The sequence below is a fragment of the Arachis duranensis genome, chromosome 9, assembly GCF_000817695.3.
Source record: "Arachis duranensis cultivar V14167 chromosome 9, aradu.V14167.gnm2.J7QH, whole genome shotgun sequence".
Classification (NCBI taxonomy): Eukaryota; Viridiplantae; Streptophyta; class Magnoliopsida; order Fabales; family Fabaceae; genus Arachis; species Arachis duranensis.
The window spans coordinates 49,881,336-49,900,523 of NC_029780.3; the positions used below are offsets into that span (position 1 = coordinate 49,881,336).

Sequence of the window (19,188 nt, forward strand, 5' to 3'; positions counted from 1 at the left end):
AACCATCTTGGAGGTTATCAAGAAGGAAGTGACCAGACTACTGGAAGCAGATATCATCTACCCCATCTCAGATAGCGAATGGATCAGCCCAGTGCAAGTGGTGCCCAAGAAGTCTGGAGTCACAAAAATAAAGAATGGGCAAGGAGAGCTTATAGCAACTAGAGTACAGAACTCTTGGAGGGCGTACATTGACTACAGGCGCCTCAATCAAGCCACTCGTAAGGATCACTATCCCCTACCATTCATTGATCAAATACTGGATCGCCTGTCAGGTAAATCACATTACTGCTTTTTAAATGGTTACATAGGCTATTTTCAGATTCATACAACTCCTGAAGATAAGGAAAAGACTACTTTTACAGGTCCCTTTGGAACTTATGCTTACAAGAGAATGCCTTTTGGATTATGCAATACACCAGCTACTTTCCAAAGGTGCATGATGAGTGTTTTCTCTAATCTTATTGAGAATTGTATTGATGTTTTTATGGATGATTTTAGCGTACATGGTGATTCCTTTAGCCTTTGCTTGGATAGTTTATCTAGAGTATTAGACAGGTGTGTTAGATCAAACCTTGTTTTGAATTTTGAAAAGTGTCATTTTATGGTCAAACAAGGTATTATTCTAGGACATGTTGTCTCTAATACTGGTATTTCTGTAGATCCAGAAAAGGTAAATGTCATTTATAGTCTGCCTTACCCCTCCTCCATGAGGGAAGTCCGTTCGTTTCTTGGTCATGCAGGGTTTTATCGGAGATTTATCAAAGACTTCAGTAAGGTAGCTTTACCTCTATCTAGACTGCTACAGAAGGATGTTGAATTTGAGCTGAGTGAGGACTGTATGGAAGCATTTGATAAGCTGAAGATCGCCCTGACTCAAGCTCCAATAGTGAGAGGACCAGACTAGAGCCAGCCCTTTGAGATTATGTAAGGATCCTTTTGTAATTGCATATGCTTCCAAGACCTTAGTCACTGCCCAGTCTAATTATGCTACCACTGAAAAGAGCTTTTAGCTATTGTTTTTGCTATGGATAAATTCCGAGCCTATTTACTTGGCACTAAAGTGGTAGTGTACTCAGACCATGCAGCTCTCAAATATTTGTTAGCTAAAAAGGAGTCCAAACCAAGGCTGATACGTTGGATACTGTTACTGCAAGAATTTGATTTAGAAATTAAAGATAGGAGTGGTTCTTAGAATTTAGTGGCGGACCACTTGAGTCGCCTTGAGCACATCAAGCAGGACTCCACTCCTATCAATTATTCTTTTCCATTTGATAGCTTGCATGCAATATCTGAAGTAGTTCCTTGGTATACACCAGTGGCTAATTATCTAGTTAGTCATACATTCCCCCCCCCCAATTTTACTAAGCATCAGAGGGACAAGCTGAAAAGCGAGTCCAAATATTATATTTGGGATGATCCATATTTATGGAGGTATGGTGCTGACCAGATAATTAGAAGATGTGTGCCTCAATCAGAATTCCAGTCCATTTTAAAGGCCTGCCACTCCTCTGAGAGTGGTAGACATTTTGGCCTTCAAAGAACAGCTAGAAAAATTTTGGACTGTGGATTCTGGTGGCCTACTCTTTTTAAAGATATTGCTACCTTCTGTAAATCTTGTTCCCCATGCCAGAGGTTTGGTAATATATCTAAGAGGGATGGGATGCCCCAACAAATTATGATGTTCTGTGAGATTTTTTATGTTTGGGGTATTGACTTCATGGGTCCATTTTCCAACTCTAGCGATTTCTTATATATATTGTTAGCTGTAGATTATGTTTCCAAATGGGTGGAAGCAATTCTCACCCATACTGATGATTCTAACACTGTTGTCTCCTTTGTTAGAAACCATATTATTTGTCGCTTTGGATCACCACGAGCAATCGTGAGTGATCAAGGCACCCATTTTTGTAACAGGAGATTGACCGCTCTACTGAAGAAGCATGGCATTATTCACAAGGTAGCCACTGTTTACCACCCGCAGACTAACGGACAAGCAGAGGTGTCTAACAGAGAGATAAAGCGCATCCTGGAGAAGATAGTCAAGCCTCATAGGAAGGACTAGAGCACCAGGCTACAAGATGCACTTTGGGCATATCGGACAGTATACAAGACATCTATAGGGATGAGCCCCTTCAGCTTAGTTTATGGAAAAGCCTGTCACCTCCCAGTGGAGATAGAGCACAAGGCATTCTGGGAGGTACGAGAAGTTAACATGGGATTTGAGAGGGCCGGAGCTGAAAGGAAGATGCAACTACAGGAATTAGAGAACCTTCACCTAGAAGCGTATGATAACTCCAGGCTATACAAAGAGAAGATGAAGGCTGTGCATGACAAGCACATTAAAAGGAGAGAGTTCAGACCAGGGGAATTAGTTCTCCTTTACAACTCCAGACTGAGGCTCATGCCAGGCAAGCTGAGATCCAGATGGGAAGGTCCCTATAGAGTAGAGAAGACAGAGCCATACGGAGTCTTTCACTTAAGTCACCTATTAAGCTCCAAATTTATCAAGGTTAATGGATATAGCCTTAAGCTATATCATGGTGAGACGATGAAGAAAAGCAAGGAGCTGGAGATCTTCCTCTTGGAGGATCCACCCATAGTGGAAGACTGAGCTAGTGGACTGTCCAACTTAAGGACGTTAAAGAAAAGTGCTGGGTGGGAGACAACCCACCATGGTATGATCGTTCCTCTTTTCTTAGTTTTTATTTTTAGTGATTCTTCTCCTTCTTTCTGCATATAGTATGCACTTGCATCTGCATATAAGAAAATGGCAGAAAGTTACATGGGAGCAGGGCAGAAAGTGTGCCAATCGCATAAGCATCACCATACGTACGCGTCCCCCACGCGTACGCGTCATCTGAGAATTTGGCATGCCATGCGTACACGTCAATGACGCGCATGCGAGAACTTGCGAATTCGACGTAAAAGGTGTAGTGGCCGAAACTTTGGCTGGCTTTGTGCTAGCACTATGCCCAAGGCACAAAATGCATCACGCGTACGCGTCTACGACGTGTGCGCGTCACTTTCACAATAATCACTTCTACGCGTACGTGTGTTTGATGCGCACGCATCATATTGCATTTTGGCACACATCCCTATTTGAATAGAAGGTTGTGCAAGAGCCACGTTGCCCTCGCGCTAGTAGCACAAACACGGTCACGCGTCTGCGTGGCCGACGCTTACGCGCCACCTCCCTTTGTGCACAACTGGTGCACGGAATTGTGATTCACACTTTTCACAACTCCGGTGCCACAAACCAACAAGTGCACTGGGTCGTCCAAGTAATACCTTACGTGATTAAGGGTCGATCCCATGGAGATTGTCGGCTTGAAGCAATCTATGGTTATCTTGTAAACCTTAGTCAGGAGATTAATAATGAAAAAAGTTTTGTTTGTAAAAAGTAAAAGAACATGAAATGAATAATACTTGTTATGCAGTAATAGAGAACAGGTTAAGGTTTTGGAGATGCTCTATCTTCTGAATCTCTGCTTTCCCACTATTGTCTTCTTCACACACGAAAGGCTCCTTCCATGGCAAGCTGTATGTTGGTGGATCAGCGTTGTCAATAGCTACCATCCGTCCTCTCAGTGAAAATCGTCCAACTACGGGTTCCATAGGGCTAATCATCTGTCAGTTCTCACTCGTGCTGGAATAGGATCCATTGATCCTTTTGCACACTGTCACTGCGCCCAACATTTGTGAGTTTGAAGCTCGTCACAGTTACCCCTTCCCAGATCCTACTCGGAATACCACAGACAAGGTTTAGACTTTCCAGATCTCAAGAGTGCTGCCAATTGATTCTAGCTTATACCATGAAGACTCTGGTTTCACAGATTTGAACACTCTATTGTAAGGAGAGGCAATCAAACTCGTGAACCAAGAACCCAAGAGATACACACTCAATCTAAGGTAGAACGGAAGTGATTGTCAGGCACACATTCATAAGTTGAAAATGGTGATGAGTGTCACGGATCATCACATTCATCATGTTGAAGTGCGAATGAATATCTTAGAATAGAAACAAGCGTGATTAAATAGAAAACCGAAATAATTGCATTAATCCATTGAGACACAGTAGAGCTCCTCACCCCCAACCATGGGGCTTAGAGACTCATGCTGTAGAAGATAAAAATTCAGACGTAAAATGTCATGAGGTACAAAATGAATCTCTAAAACTAGTTTTTATACTAAACTAGTAACCTAGGTTTACAGAAAATGGGTAAACTAAGATAGATAGTGCAGAAATCCACTTCCGAGGCCCACTTGGTGTGTGTCTGGGCTGCGCATTGAAGCTTTCATGTGCATAGACTATTCCTGGTGTTAAACGCCAGCTTTGGTGCCAGTTTGGGCGTTTAACTCCAACTTTTATGCCAGTTCTGGCGTTTAATGCCAGAAAAAGGTAAAAAGCTTGCGTTTAAACGCCAGTTTGCGCTATCAAATCTCGGGCAAAGTATAGACTATTATACATTTCTGGAAAGCCCGAGATGTCTACTTTCCAACGCAATTGAGAGTGCAGGAAGGTCAGAATCTAATAGCATCTGCAGTCCTTTTTCAGCCTCTGAATCAAATTTTTGCTCAGGTCCCTCAATTTCAGCTAGAAAATACCTAAAATCACGGAAAAACACACAAACTTGTAGTAAAGTCCAGAAATGTGATTTTTGTATAAAAACTAATAAAAATATACTAAAAAGTAACTAAAGCATACTAAAAACTACATGAAAATACCACCAAAAAGCGTATAAAATATTCGCTCATCAGCAACCCATGCGTACGCGTACACCACGCGTACGCATCATCAGCGTAGTGATGAGCGGATATTTTATACGCTTTTTGGGGGTAATTTCATGTAGTTTTTAGTATGTTTTTTAGTTAGTTTTAAGTATATTTTTATTAGTTTTTAGGCAAAATTCACATTTCTGGACTTTACTATGAATTTGTGTGTTTTTCTATGATTTTAGGTATTTTCTGGCTGAAATTGAGGGAGTTGAGCAAAAATCTGATTCAGGCTGAAAAAGGACTGCTGATGCTATTGGATTCTGACCTCTCTGCACTCGGAATAGATTTTTTCGAGCTACAGAAGTCCAATTGGCACTCTCTCAATTGGGTTGGAAAGTAGACATCTAGGGCTTTCCAGAAATATATAAACAACGTAAACTGGCATTTAACGCCAGTTCCATGTTGCATTCTTGCATTGAACGCCAGAAACAGGTTGCAAGTTGGAGTTAAATGCCAGAAACAGGTTACAACCTGACGTTCAACTCCTGAAACAGCCCAAGCACGTGAGAAGCTCAAGTCTCAGCCCCAGCACACACCAAGTGGGCCTCATAAGTGGATTTCTGCACTATCTATCTTAGTTTACTCATTTTCTGTAAACCTAGGTTACTAGTTTAGTATTTAAACAACTTTTAGAGACTTATTTTGTATCTAATGACATTTTTAGATCTGAACTTTGTACTCTTTGGCGGCATGAGTCTCTAAACTCCATTGTATGGGGTGAGGAGCTCTGCAGCGTCTCGATGAATTAATGCAATTATTTCTGTTTTCTATTCAAACACGCTTGTTTCTATCTAAGATATTCATTTGCACTTCAATATGAAGAAGGTGATGATCCGTGACACTAATCACCATTCTCAACCTATAAACGCGTGCTTGATAACCACCTCCATTCTACATTAGATTGAATGAGTATCTCTTGGATTCCTTAATCAGAGTCTTCGTGGTATAAGCTACAATTCCTTGGCAGCATCCTTGAGAATCCGGAAAGTCTAAACCTTGTATGTGGTATTCCAAGTAGGATTCAGGGATTAGATGATTGTGACGAGCTTCAAACTCGTGAGTTTTGGGCATAGTGACAGACGCAAAAGGATCAATGGACCATTTTCACTAAGAGGACAGATGGTAGCCATTGACAACGGTGATCCACCAACACACAGCTTGCCATAGGAGGAACCTTGCGTGCGTGAAGAAGATGACAATAGGAAAGCAGAGATTCAGAGGACAAAGCATCTCCAAAACTCCAACACATTCTCCATTACTGCGTAACAATTACTCGTTTCATGCTCTTTCACTTTTTACAATTGAAACTATAGAACCCTATTGGTATCCTGACTAAGAATAATAAGATAACCATAGCTTGCTTCAAGCCAACAATCTCCATGGGATCGACCCTTACTCACGTAAGGTATTACTTGGACGACCCAGTGTACTTGCTGGTTAGTTGTGCGGAATTACATAGTGTGAGTGTAATTTTCGTGCACCAAGTTTTTGGCGCCGTTGCCGGGTATTGTTTGAGTTTGAACAATTGACGGTGAATCTTGTTGCTTAGATTAGGAAAATTTTGTCTTTTGGGTCAGAGTCTTTTATTCTCTTTTCAAAAATTTTTCAAAAATATTATTTTTCTTTATTAACTTTTAGTTTTTATGCGAGTTTAGTGTCATGTTTTAAGTTTGGTGTCAATTTCATGCTTTTCTTTGTCGTTCAATTTTCGAATTGCATGTTCCTTATTCATCTTTGACCTTCAAGTTGTTCTTGTCTATTTTCCTAGTTTGATCTTTAGTTTGTCTTGTTTTGTGTCTTTTCTTGTTGTTCTTGTGCTTTTTCAAACTTTCAGTTTTCAAAAAAATTTTATTAAAAAAAATACCTCTTTAAAACACGTTACATTTATTGCTCAATTGGCTAGAGCGTAGGCTTGTGTTCTTAGCAATTGGGTATCTTCTTTTTAAAAAAAACTTTTTCAAAAATAATTTTTCTTTGATTAAATCTTGTGCCAAACTTTAAGTTTGGTGTTCTCTTGTTAATTTTCTTTAAATTTTTGAAAATTTTATTTTGGTTTTCTAAAAATTTTAAGTTTGGTGTTCTTTCTTTTGTTCTTGTTGTTCTTGTGAGTCTTCAAGGTGTTCTTGAGTCTTCTTTGTGTTTTGATCTTAAAATTTTTAAGTTTGGTGTCCCTTGGTGTTTTTCCTCCAAAATTTTCGAAAACAAGTAGCATTGGATTTAAAAATTTTAAGTCTTATGTCTTTTGTGTGTTTTTCTCTTTCATAATAAAATTCAAAAATAAAAAATATATTTTCTAACTATTTTTTACCAATTATTTCGAATTTTTTTTTATAAAAGTTCAGATTTCAATATCAAAAATATTCAAATCTTATCCTTTTAAGATTTTTAAAAATCACATCTTTTTCAAAAATATCCTAACCACTTTCTCTCTCCTCACTTTTTCGAAAATCTTCATAAAACATTTTCAAATTTTTTTATTTATTTTTGTTTTTATTTTATTTTATTTTATTATTTCGAAAATTTCTTTTTTTAATATAATAAAATAAATAAAATAAATAAAATAAATAAAATAAATCCACATCATCTCCCTTTCTCCATCCTGGACCTAAGTGGAAATGAACAGTCCAGAAGGACTCTGGGGTCATATGCTAAACCCACTACTGCTTCATATGGGAGTAGTATCTGTATACCCTCCATCGGAGTCAGTAGTTTTGAGTTGAATCCTCAGCTCATTATCATGGTGCAGCAAAGTTGCCAGTATTCCGGTCTTCCACAGGAAGAACCTACAGAGTTTCTAGCATAGTTTTTACAAATTGCTGACATAGTACATGATAAGGAAGTAGATCAGGATGTCTACAGATTATTACTATTTCCATTTGGTGTAAAAGACCAAGCTAAGAGGTGGTTAAATAACCAACCTAAGGCTAGCATAAGGACATGGAAATAGCTGTCAGAAAAATTCTTGAATCAATATTTTCCTCCAAAATGGATGACACAGCTAAGGCTGAACATCCAAGGTTTAAACAAGGAGATAATGAATCTCTTTATGATGCCTGGGAGAGATACAGAGAGATGCTAAGAAAATGTCCCTCTGAAATGTTTTCAGAGTGGGTGCAGTTAGACATCTTCTATTATGGGCTTACAAAGAAAGCTCAGATGTCTTTGGACCACTCAGCTGGTGGATCTATACACATGAGAAAGACAATTAAAGAAGCTCAAGAGCTTATTGATACAGTTGCCAGAAATCAGCATCTGTACTTAAGTAGTGAACCTTCCATGAAAGAAGAGGCTAAAACAGAAACTGTTGAACCCAGTCCTGCAGAACAAGTTACTAAATTCAATCAGCAATTAGTTTTTCTAACAAAACAACTAGTCGAATTCAAGGAGATACTACAAGAGACAAGAATGGCTAATATGAATATGGAAGTACAGTTGAAGCAAACAGAACAGCAGTTATCAAAACAAATAACAGAAGAATGCCAAGCAGTTCAATTAAGAAGTGGGAAGACATTAAATACCTCACTTCAAGGCAGCAGGAAGCTAAGAAATGAACAAACTACTACCCAAAATCCCTCTGAGGATAGTAAGAGCCCAGAGAGGAATAATTCTGGCGCTCAAACGCCAGAAAAGGGTAGAGAGCTGGCGTTAAACACCCAACCCATGGTCAGTTCTGGCATTCAAACGCCAGAACCAGGCAAGGAGTTGGCATTAAATGCCCAAAGAAAGCTCATTTCTGACATTCAGACGCCAGAAATAGGTAAGGAGTTGGCGTCTAACGCCACTCCAGCTTCCACCCCTGGCATTCAAACGCCAGTGGGGGATCAGACACATACAAGTGCTGATAGCAACCCCTCTAAAAATGCTTTTCAACCCACATCAGTAGGCAATAAACCTGCAGCAACTAAGGTTGAGGAATACAAAGCCAAAATGCCTTATCCTCAGAAACTCCGCCAAGCAGAACAGGATAAGTAATTTGCCTGCTTTGTAAACTATCTCAGGACTCTTGAAATAAAGATTCCGTTTGCAGAGGCAGTTGAGCAAATACCCTCTTATGCTAAATTCACGAAAGAGATCTTAAGTCATAAGAAGGATTGGAGAGAAACTGAAAAAGTTTACCTCACTGAAGAATGCGGTGCAGTCATTCTGAAAAGCTTACCAAAAAAGCTTAAAGATCCCGGAAGCTTTATGATACCATGCACATTAGAGGGTACTTGTACCAAGCAAGCTCTATGTGATCTTGGGGCAAGTATAAATCTAATACCTGCATCTACTATCAGAAAGCTTGGTTTGACTGAAGAAGTCAAACTAACCCGGATATGTCTCCAACTTGCTGATGGCTCCATTAAATACCCATCAGGCGTGATTCAAGACATGATTGTCAAGGTTGGGTCATTTGCCTTTTCCACTGACTTCGTGGTGCTAGAAATGGAGGAGCACAAGAGTGCAACTCTCATTCTACGAAGACCTTTCCTAGCAACTGGACGAACCCTCATTGACGTCCAAAAAGGGGAAGTAACCCTGGGAGTCAATGAGGATGAGTTTAAGTTGAATGTTGTCAAAGTTATGCAGCATCCAGACACCCCAAACGACTGCATGAGCATTGATGTTATTGACTCTCTGGTGAAAGAGGTCTATATGACTGAGAGTCTCGAGTCAGAGCTAGAGGATATCTTTAAAGATGCTCAGCCTGATCTGGAGGAACCAGGGAGAATAATAGAACCTCTAAAAATCCCTCAGGAAGAGGAGAAACCTCCTAAACCCAAGATCAAACCATTACCACCATCCATGAAATATGCATTTCTAGGAGAAGGTGACACTTTTCCTGTAATCATAAGCTCTACCTTAGAGCCACAGTAAGAGAAAGCACTAATCCAAGTGCTAAAGACACGCAAGACAGCTCTTGGGTGGTCCATTAGTGATCTTAAGGGCATTAGCTCAGCCAGATGCATGCACAAAATCTATTGGAGGATGACGCTAAGCCAGTGGTTCAACTACAGAGGCGGCTGAATCCAGCCATGAAGGAGGTGGTACAGAAGGAGGTCACTAAATTACTAGAGGCTGGGATTATTTATCCTATTTCTAATAGCCCCTGGGTAAGCCCTGTCCAAGTCGTCTCTAAGAAGGGTGGCATGACAGTGGTTCATAATGAAAAAAATGAACTGGTTCCTACAAGAACAGTTACAGGGTGGCGTATGTGTATTGATTACAGAAGGCTCAATACAGCTACCAGAAAGGATCATTTTCCTTTACCATTCATAGACAAGATGCTAGAAAGACTAGCAGGTCATGAATACTACTACTTCCTGGATGGATATTCAGGTTATAATCAAATTGCAGTAGATCCTCAGGATCAAGAGAAAACAGCATTCACATGTCCATCCGGAGTATTTGCATACAGAAGGATGCCATTTGGTTTGTGCAATGCACCTGCAACCTTTCAAAGGTGCATGCTCTCTATTTTCTCTGATATGGTGGAAAAATTTTTGGAAGTCTTCATGGATGACTTTTCAGTATTTGGAGACTCATTCAGCTCCTGTCTTAACCATCTAGCACTTGTTCTAAAAAGGTGCCAAGAGACTAACCTGGTTTTAAACTGGGAGAAATGTCACTTTATGGTGACTGAAGGAATTGTCCTTGGGCACAAAATTTCGAACAAGGGAATAGATGTGGATCAAGCTAAGGTAGAGGTAATTGAAAAATTACCACCACCTACCAATGTTAAGGCAATCAGAAGCTTTCTGGGACATGCAGGATTCTATAGGAGGTTTATAAAAGATTTTTCAAAAATTGCAAAACCTCTGAGTAATCTGCTAGCTGCTGACATGCCATTTATCTGTGATAAGGGGTGTCTGCAGGCGTTTGAGACTCTAAAAGCTAAGCTGGTCATAGCACCAGTCATCTCTACACCAGGTTGGACATTACCATTTGAACTATGTGTGATGCCAGTGACCATGCCATTGGTGCAGTGTTGGGACAAAGGCATGACAAGCTTCTGCACGTCATTTATTATGCCAGTCGTGTTTTAAATGACACACAGAAAAACTACACAACCACAGCAAAAGAGTTACTTGCAGTGGTTTACGCCATTGACAAGTTCAGATCTTATTTAGTAGGATCAAAAGTGATTGTGTACACTGACCATGCTGCTCTTAAATATCTACTCACAAAGCAGGATTCAAAACCCAGACTCATAAGATGGGTGTTGCTTCTACAAGAGTTTGATATAGAAATAAGAGACAGAAAAGGGACAGAGAACCAAGTAGTAGATCACCTGTCCCGAATAGAACCAGTAGAAGGGGTGTCCCTCCCTCTTACTGAGACTCTGGAAACTTTCTGGATGAGTAACTCTTTGCCATCCCGGAAGTACCATGGTTTGTAGACATTGCAAACTACAAGGCTGTGAGATTCATACCCAAAGAGTATAGTAGGCAGCAATCAAAGAAATTGATCACAGATGCAAAGTACTATCTTTGGGATGAACCGTATCTCTTTAAGAGATGTGCGGATGGAGTAATCCGTAGATGTGTGCCTAAAGAAGAATCACAGAAGATCCTATGGCATTGCCATGGATCACAATATGGAGGACATTTTGGAAGTGAGCGAACAACCACAAGAGTCCTCCAATGTGGCTTCTATTGGCCTACTCTCCATAAAGACTCCCGAGAGTTTGTACTTAATTGTGATAGTTGCCAAAGATCTGGAAATCTCCCTCACAGTTATGCCATGCCTCAACAAGGAATCTTGGAGATTGAGTTGTTTGATGTATCGAGTATTGACTTCATGGGGCCTTTCCCACCATTATACTCAAACACTTATATTCTGGTATCAGTGGATTATGTATCCAAATGGGTGGAAGCTATTGCAACACCCACTAATGATACTAAGACAGTGATGAAATTCCTCCAGAAACATATCTTCAGCAGATTTGGTGTCCTTAGAGTACTAATCAGTGATGGGGGCACTCATTTCTACAATAAATAGCTTTACTCTGCTATGGTTCGATATAGAGTTAGCCACAGGGTGGCAACTCCATATCATCCATAGACAAATGGGCAAGCTGAAGTCTCTAATAGAAAACTTAAAAGAATCCTGGAACAAACTATGATTAACCATAGAAGGGATTGGGCAAGAAGCTTGGATGATGCTCTATGGGCATACAGAACAGCATTCAAGACTCCTATAGGGACCTCTCCATACCAGCTTGTGTATGGAAAAGCCTGTCACTTGCCAGTGGAACTGGAACATAAGGCCTACTGGGCAACTAAATTCCTAAACCTTGATGCCAAGTTAGCTGGAGAAAAATGATTGCTCTAGTTAAATGAGCTAGAGGAATTCAGACTCAATGCTTTCGAAAATGCAAAAATTTACAAAGAGAAAGCAAAAAGATGGCATGATAAGAAGCTGTCATCCAGAGTCTTTGAGCTAGGGTAGAAAGTTCTACTGTTTAATTCTAGGCTCAGATTATTCCCTGGGAAATTGAAATCCCGGTGGAGAGGACCATATATGATTACAGGTGTGTCACCATATGTTTACGTAGAGCTTCAGGATAATGATTCTAACAAAAAGTTCATTGTTAATGGACAGAGAGTCAAACATTATCTTGAAAGCAATTTTGAGCAAGAATGCTCAAAACTGAGACTTGATTAAAGCTCAGTAATAGTCCAGCTAAAGACAATAAAGAAGCGCTTGCTGGGAGGCAACCCAGCCATTTTGTTAATTAATTAAATTTTATAGGTTCATACTAATTATCTTCAAGGTAAAATAGCAATTGCATGAGTTCACAAAGTTATAAAAGGATTCAGAGGATAAAACAGCAAAAAGAAGCTCACTGGTGCGAAAAAGCCAGTAAGAGCTGTTTTGGGCGTTAAACGCCCAAAAAGAGCATCTACTGGGCATTTAATGCCAGTAGAGATAGCCATATGGGCGTTAAACACCAAAAAGAAGCAACTTCTGGGCGTTTAATGCTAGATTTGCAGCATCCTGGGCGTTCAGAAAAACGCAGTGATAAAGGATTTTCTAGCGTTTAACGCCAGCCAGATGCTATAGTTGGGTGTTAAACGCCCAGGAGAAGCTACAAATGGGCGTTAAACGCCCAATACATGCAGCGTTTGGGCGTTTAACGCCAGGATTGTGAGAAGGAGGTAAATTCATTTTTCACTTCAAATTTTTTCCATTTTTCATGTTTCAATTCATGATTTCTTGCATAAACATGTTACAAACTCTCATCTTTCAACTTCAATTCCAAAAATTTTTAATCCTAAACGTGTTTCTTAATTTTTCTTCAAAATCTTTTCAAACCGTTTTCAAAACTCAATTATCTTTTTGAATTCCTTTCAAATCTTTTTAAATTCTTCTCAAATCTTTTTTAAACTCATCATATCTTCTTTTCAAAATTCAGATTTATCTTTTTCAAATATCTTTCATAACTTTTCAATTTTAAATTACATCTTTTTCCTATCATACTTATCTTTTACAAATCATTTCTTCTATCTTATCTTTTTCAAAATTTTCGAAAACCCACCCCTTCCCCTTTACATCCACATTCGGCCTCCCTCCTCTCCTCTACAATTCGAAATTAGCTCTCCTTCTATCCCTCTCCTTTTCTTTTTTTTGCTTGAGGACAAGCAAACCTCTAAGTTTGGTGTGTTTATCTGTGATCACTAAACCAATACCCACTAAGATCATGGCTCCTAAGGGAAAACAAACCACTCCAAGAGGCAAGAAAGAGAATATTCCAAAACCACTTTAGAATCAAGGGAAGTTCTTAACCAAAAAACATTCAGACCATTACTACAAAATAATAGGTCTAAGGTCAGGGATCCCAGAAGTGAAATTCGATCTGAAAGAAGACGAATATCCGGAGACCCAAGAGCAAATTCGAAACAGGAGCTGGGAAATCCTAGCTAATCCTAAAATGAAGGTGGGAAGAAACATGGTTCAGGAATTCTTCTATAATCTGTGGCAAACAGACAGGCAGAGAATAGCTGGAACTACCTTCTATGACTATCAGACTTTGGTCAGAGGGAAGATTGTTCACCTCTACCCTGACAAAATCAGGGAGATCTTTAAGCTACCTCAGCTGAAAGATGACCCAGACTCCATTAATAGGAGAATGATGAGAACAAATAAGGGCTTGGATGAAATTCTAGAGGACATATGCCTCCCTGGAACCAAGTGGACAACCAGCACAAAGGGTGTCCCAAATCAACTCAAGAGAGACGATCTCAAACCAGTCGCCAGAGGCTGGTTGGACTTCATTGGGCGTTCTATACTGCCCACTAGCAACCGCTATGAAGTCACCATCAAAAGAGCAAAGAAGTGGAAGTTCATCAGCTGATTTCTTGTGAACTTTACACAATTGCAAACAAGAACTCCAAAGATGCCAAATTGGCTTATCCAAGCTTAATCTCTATGCTATGTAAAGATGCTGTGGGGTGAAGATGGAAGTAACTAAGTATATCTTAGTTGAGCGACCAATCACCAAAAAGTCAATGGAAGGACAACAAGTGCAGGACAACCCCATCAAGAGGAAAGTACAGGAGTTCCTCCCGAAAATTTGTCAAATTGAATACTGGGAGCATCTTAAAGCATATGTCACCAAGTTGCAAGAAGCTATGGAGCAACTAAAGGAAGAACAAAAAAATCAAAATAGCATGCTTTGCAAACTGCTTAGGGAACAAGAAGAGCAAGGGCGTGAACTGAAGCAACTGAAGCGTCAGAAGCTGTCTCTTGAAAGGCCAAGCACCCCACATATTAAAGGAGCATCCACCTCCTAAAATAAAGGTTGTTGAGTCCTAATCTTAGCCTTAACTCTGTGATAGTTGTTCTTATTAGGAATTTACCTTAGAAGTTATATATGAGTAGTAGTAATTAGTATATCTGTTTTGATTTTATCTCCAATTAAGCTATAATTTATTTTTCTCATCATCATCAAACATAAATAAAATAGCAGATTTTTAGAATAAGGAGGCAATATTTTTTCGAGTTCTTAATAAGGGAAATTCTAATTATTTATATGTGGTGGCAATACTTTTTGTCTTCTGAATGAATGTCTGAACAGTGCATATTTTTTATATTGAATTTTATGAATGTTAAAATTGTTGGCTCTTGAAAGAATGATGAACAAGAGAAATGTTATTGATGATCTGAAAAATCATGAAATTGATTCTTGAAGCAAGAAAAAGCAGTGAAAAAAAAAAGAGAGAAGGAGCAGTAGAAAAAGCCAATAGCCCTTTAAACTAAAAGGCAAGGGTAAAAAGGATCCAAGGCTTTGAGCATCAATGGATAGGAGGGCCCAAGGAAATAAATCCAGGCCTAAGCGGCTAAATCAAGCTGTCCCTAACCATGTGCTTGTGGCATGCAGGTCCAAGCGAAAAGCTTGAGACTGAGTGGTTAAAGTAGTGATCCAAAGCAAAAGAGTATGCTTAAGAACTCTGGACACCCCTAATTGGGGACTTTAGCAAAGCTAAGTCACAATTTGAAAAGGTTCACCCAGTTATATGTCTGTGGCATTTATGTATCCGGTGGTAATACTGGAAAACAAAGTACTTAGGGCCACGGCCAAGACTCATAAAGTATCTGTGTTCAAGAATCAACATACTAAACTGGGAGAATCAATAATACTATATGAATTCTGAGTTCCTATGGATGCCAATCATTCTAAATTTCAAAGGATAAAGTGAGATGCCAAAACTGTTCGGAAGCAAAAAGCTACTAGCCACGCTCATCTAATTAGAATCTGAGCTTCACTTGAAACTCTGAGATATTATTGCTTCTTGATTTCTTTTTATCCTATTTTATTTATCTAGTTGCTTGGGGACAAGCAACAGTTTAATTTTGGTGTTGTGATGAGCGAATATTTTATATGCTTTTTGGGGGTAATTTCATGTAGTTTTTAGTATGTTTTAGTTAGTTTTTAGTATATTTTTATTAGCTTTTAGGCAAAATTCATATTTTCGGACTTTAATATGAGTTTGTGTATTTTTTTTGTAAAATCAGGTATTTTCTGGCTGAAATTGAGGGAGCTGAGCAAAAATCTGATTCAGCTGAAAAAGGACTGCTGATGCTGTTGGATTCTGACCTCCCTGCACTCGAAATAGATATTTTGGAGCTACAAGAGTCCAATTGGCATGCTCTAAATTAGGTTGGAAATTAGACATCCAGGGCTTTCCAGCAATATATAATAGTCCATACTTTTCTCGAAGATAAACGATGTAAACTGGCATGTAACGCCAGTTCCATGTTGCATTCTGGCGTTGAACGCCAGAAACAGGTTGCAAGTTGGAGTTAAATGCCAGAAATAGGTTACAACCTGACGTTCAACTCCAGAAACAGCCCAGGCACATGAGAAGCTCAAGTCTCAGCCCCAGCACACACCAAGTGGGCCCCAGAAGTGGATTTCTGCACTATCTATCTTAGTTTACTCATTTTCTGTAAACCTAGGTTACTAGTTTAGTATTTAAACAACTTTTAGAGACTTATTTTGTATCTCATGACATTTTTAGATCTGAACTTTGTACTCTTTGTCGGCATGAGTCTCTAAACTCCATTGTTGGGGGTGAGGAGCTCTATAGCGTCTCGATGAATTAATGCAATTATTTCTGTTTTCTATTCAAACACGCTTGTTTCTATCTAAGATATTCATTTGCACTTCAATATGAAGAAGGTGATGATCCGTGACACTCATCACCATTCTCAACCTATGAATGCGTGCCTAACAACCACCTCCGTTCTACATTAGATTGAATGAGTATCTCTTGTATTCCTTAATCAGAGTCTTCGTGGTATAAGCTAGAATCCATTGGCAGCATCCTTGAGAATCCGGAAAGTCTGAACCTTGTCTGTGGTATTCCAAGTAGGATTCAGGGATTGGATGACTGTGATGATCTTCAAACTCGCGAGTGTTGGGCTTAGTGACAGACACAAAAGGATCAATGGATCCTATTCCGACATGATCGAGAACCGACAGATGATTAGCCGTGCTGTGACAGAGCACCTGGACCATTTTTGCTGAGAGGACGGATGGTAGCCATTGACAACGGTGATCCACCAACACACAGCTTGCCTTAGGAGGAACCTTGCGTGCGTGAAGAAGATGACAGTAGGAAAGTAGAGATTCAGAAGATAAAGCATCTCCAAAACTCCAACACATTCTCCATTACTACGTAACAATTACTCGTTTCATGCTCTTTCACTTTTTACAATTGAAACTAAAGAACCCTATTGGTATCCTGACTAAGAATAATAAGATAACCATAGCTTGCTTCAAGCCAACAATCTTCGTGGGATCGATCCTTACTCACGTAAGGTATTACTTGGACGACCCAGTGCACTTGCTGGTTAGTTGTACGGAATTACATAGTGTGAGTGTAATTTTTGTGCACCACGTAGCACGACCTGATTCCTGCGCCGCCACTTTTCCTATCTTTTCCTTTTCTAAATCCTAATTTCTTTCTTCTTCTTTCTTTCTTTTATCTCCACTCTTCCTCTTCTTCTTCCCTCTTTCTCTCATATTCTCTCAATCTCACATTCACCATCATCTCTCTCTCCTTATCACCTTCTTCTCAAGGTTCTCTCTTTCTCTTTCTCTCCCTTCCTCCTCTTGATTATTTAATTTTGCATTATTTTACTTGGTGTTAGATATCTTAATGGGTGATTTCTTCTATAATTGCTTATGATTATTATTATGGAGTTATTTTACAATTATCACTAATTATTTTTGGGTTGCTTGCATGTTCAAATTTAATACTTTCAATAACATATTTAACATGCATGCTAGGTGTTTGTGGAAAAGCCCGTATGGCATTGTGCATCTTTTTAAATTATTCTATCCTACTACTCTAACGCTTGCTTTTCACAAAAACCCCTTTAATATTTTATTGATTGAATATAATTGTCAATACAAACAGATTGTTGGTTTGAAACACTTGATAATCAAATTAGAAAACTAATGCTTGATCTATGCTACTCATGCCTTTGCCAGAATGTTATAAACATCTTGCATCTTGCCCTAATATGCCCTTGCTATATTTCCATTGATGAACTGCTCACATGTAGTCGCGAGCATGTGATAAGGGTCATCCTTCTTTCCCTTGTCATTGATTATCACTTGTACTATGCTCTTCCTTGCTTTAACCCTTAGCTTTACATGTAACTTTCCTTTCCCCTTCTTAGGATGGCCACCAAGAAGGGTAAAGAGAAAGCTACTCCCAAAACACCGGCGAGGAGAGGAACAAAAAGAGCACTATCTGTAGAACCATCCTCAACAGTAGTCAAACCGACAACAAAGAGGGTCAAGAGGATCATCAAGGTCAATGATATAGAGAAAGCCTTTCCAGCAAGGGACACTGCGCGGTTCACTAACCACTACTGTGAGTAGATATTCCACATCTTGGCTGAGTAAAACTACAACAATGAGCACTTACTCATCCTGCCTACCCACATTGTTGATTTCGTAGAGCCCTGAATTGAGCGTAGACAATGGGGATTCTTACGGCGACAGCCACGGCAGGTTAACCTTTCATGGGTAGTTGAATTCTACTCCAATTTTCACATGCCAACCCTGCAGTCTGTCTATGTCTGTCAGAAGCAAGTCCCCATAACTGAAGAGGCCATTCAGCGAGCTTTAGATCTTTCCCCTGCTCCAGAAGGGTTGGACACATTTCAAGAAGTCTCCGTTAAGCGCCAAACATACCAATTTGACTGGGACACCGTTCTCAGAGTTATAGCACAACCTGGCCACAGATAGATCTATGGATACCATCATTCCAAACCTAAGGGGATATTGGCTTCAGCACTTACCTTGGAGGCTCGAGTATGGGCACAGATTATATCCCATTACATCTTTCCGAGCACTCATAAGTCCTCCTTCACTGCAGACATGGATGTTCTCCTCTGGTGTATCCGTACGGACCAGCCTCTCAACTTACCAAGACACATCCGGCATGCCATGGGACACGTACAAATTGCAGACAACTTACCTTTTCCCGTCTTGGTTTCAGATCTAGTCTCCGCAGCTGGAGTCTCCTACAGAGCTGGGGATACCAAGGTCATGATTCCATTGGATGATCAGTATGTCCCTAACGGGAAGTACATCTGACCCCCAACAACCACTACTAGCCGGCCTGCAGACCCAGCCAGGGATATTTCTTCTCCGTCCACATCACAAGCACCTTCAACAAATCAACTGCTCCATCAGATACTTGAGAGGTTAGACCGGCAAGACCGGAAGGCAAAGCTAAGGGAGCGCCGTAACCAGCACCGATTTACATACCTCAAGGAGCTGCTTGTTGGTAACCACCCACCTGACAAAGACCCCGACACCCTGGACTCCACTTCATTTACCAGCACTAGGAGCCATGACGGTCCCATTATGGAGACACTACTACCAGCCCCCCTTTGTTCCTGACTGAT

The 19,188-nt window shown here is 39.9% G+C and overlaps 1 protein-coding gene across 1 annotated transcript; it reads left to right on the forward strand.

Moving 5' to 3' along the window:
- The first annotated feature begins 2,122 nt into the window (after positions 1 to 2,122).
- LOC107465523 (uncharacterized) lies at positions 2,123 to 2,611 on the forward strand. The gene has a single exon (XM_016084502.1). The coding sequence runs from the start codon at positions 2,123 to 2,125 to the stop codon at positions 2,609 to 2,611; it is 489 nt and encodes a 162-aa protein (XP_015939988.1).
- Positions 2,612 to 19,188: the final 16,577 nt, after the last annotated feature.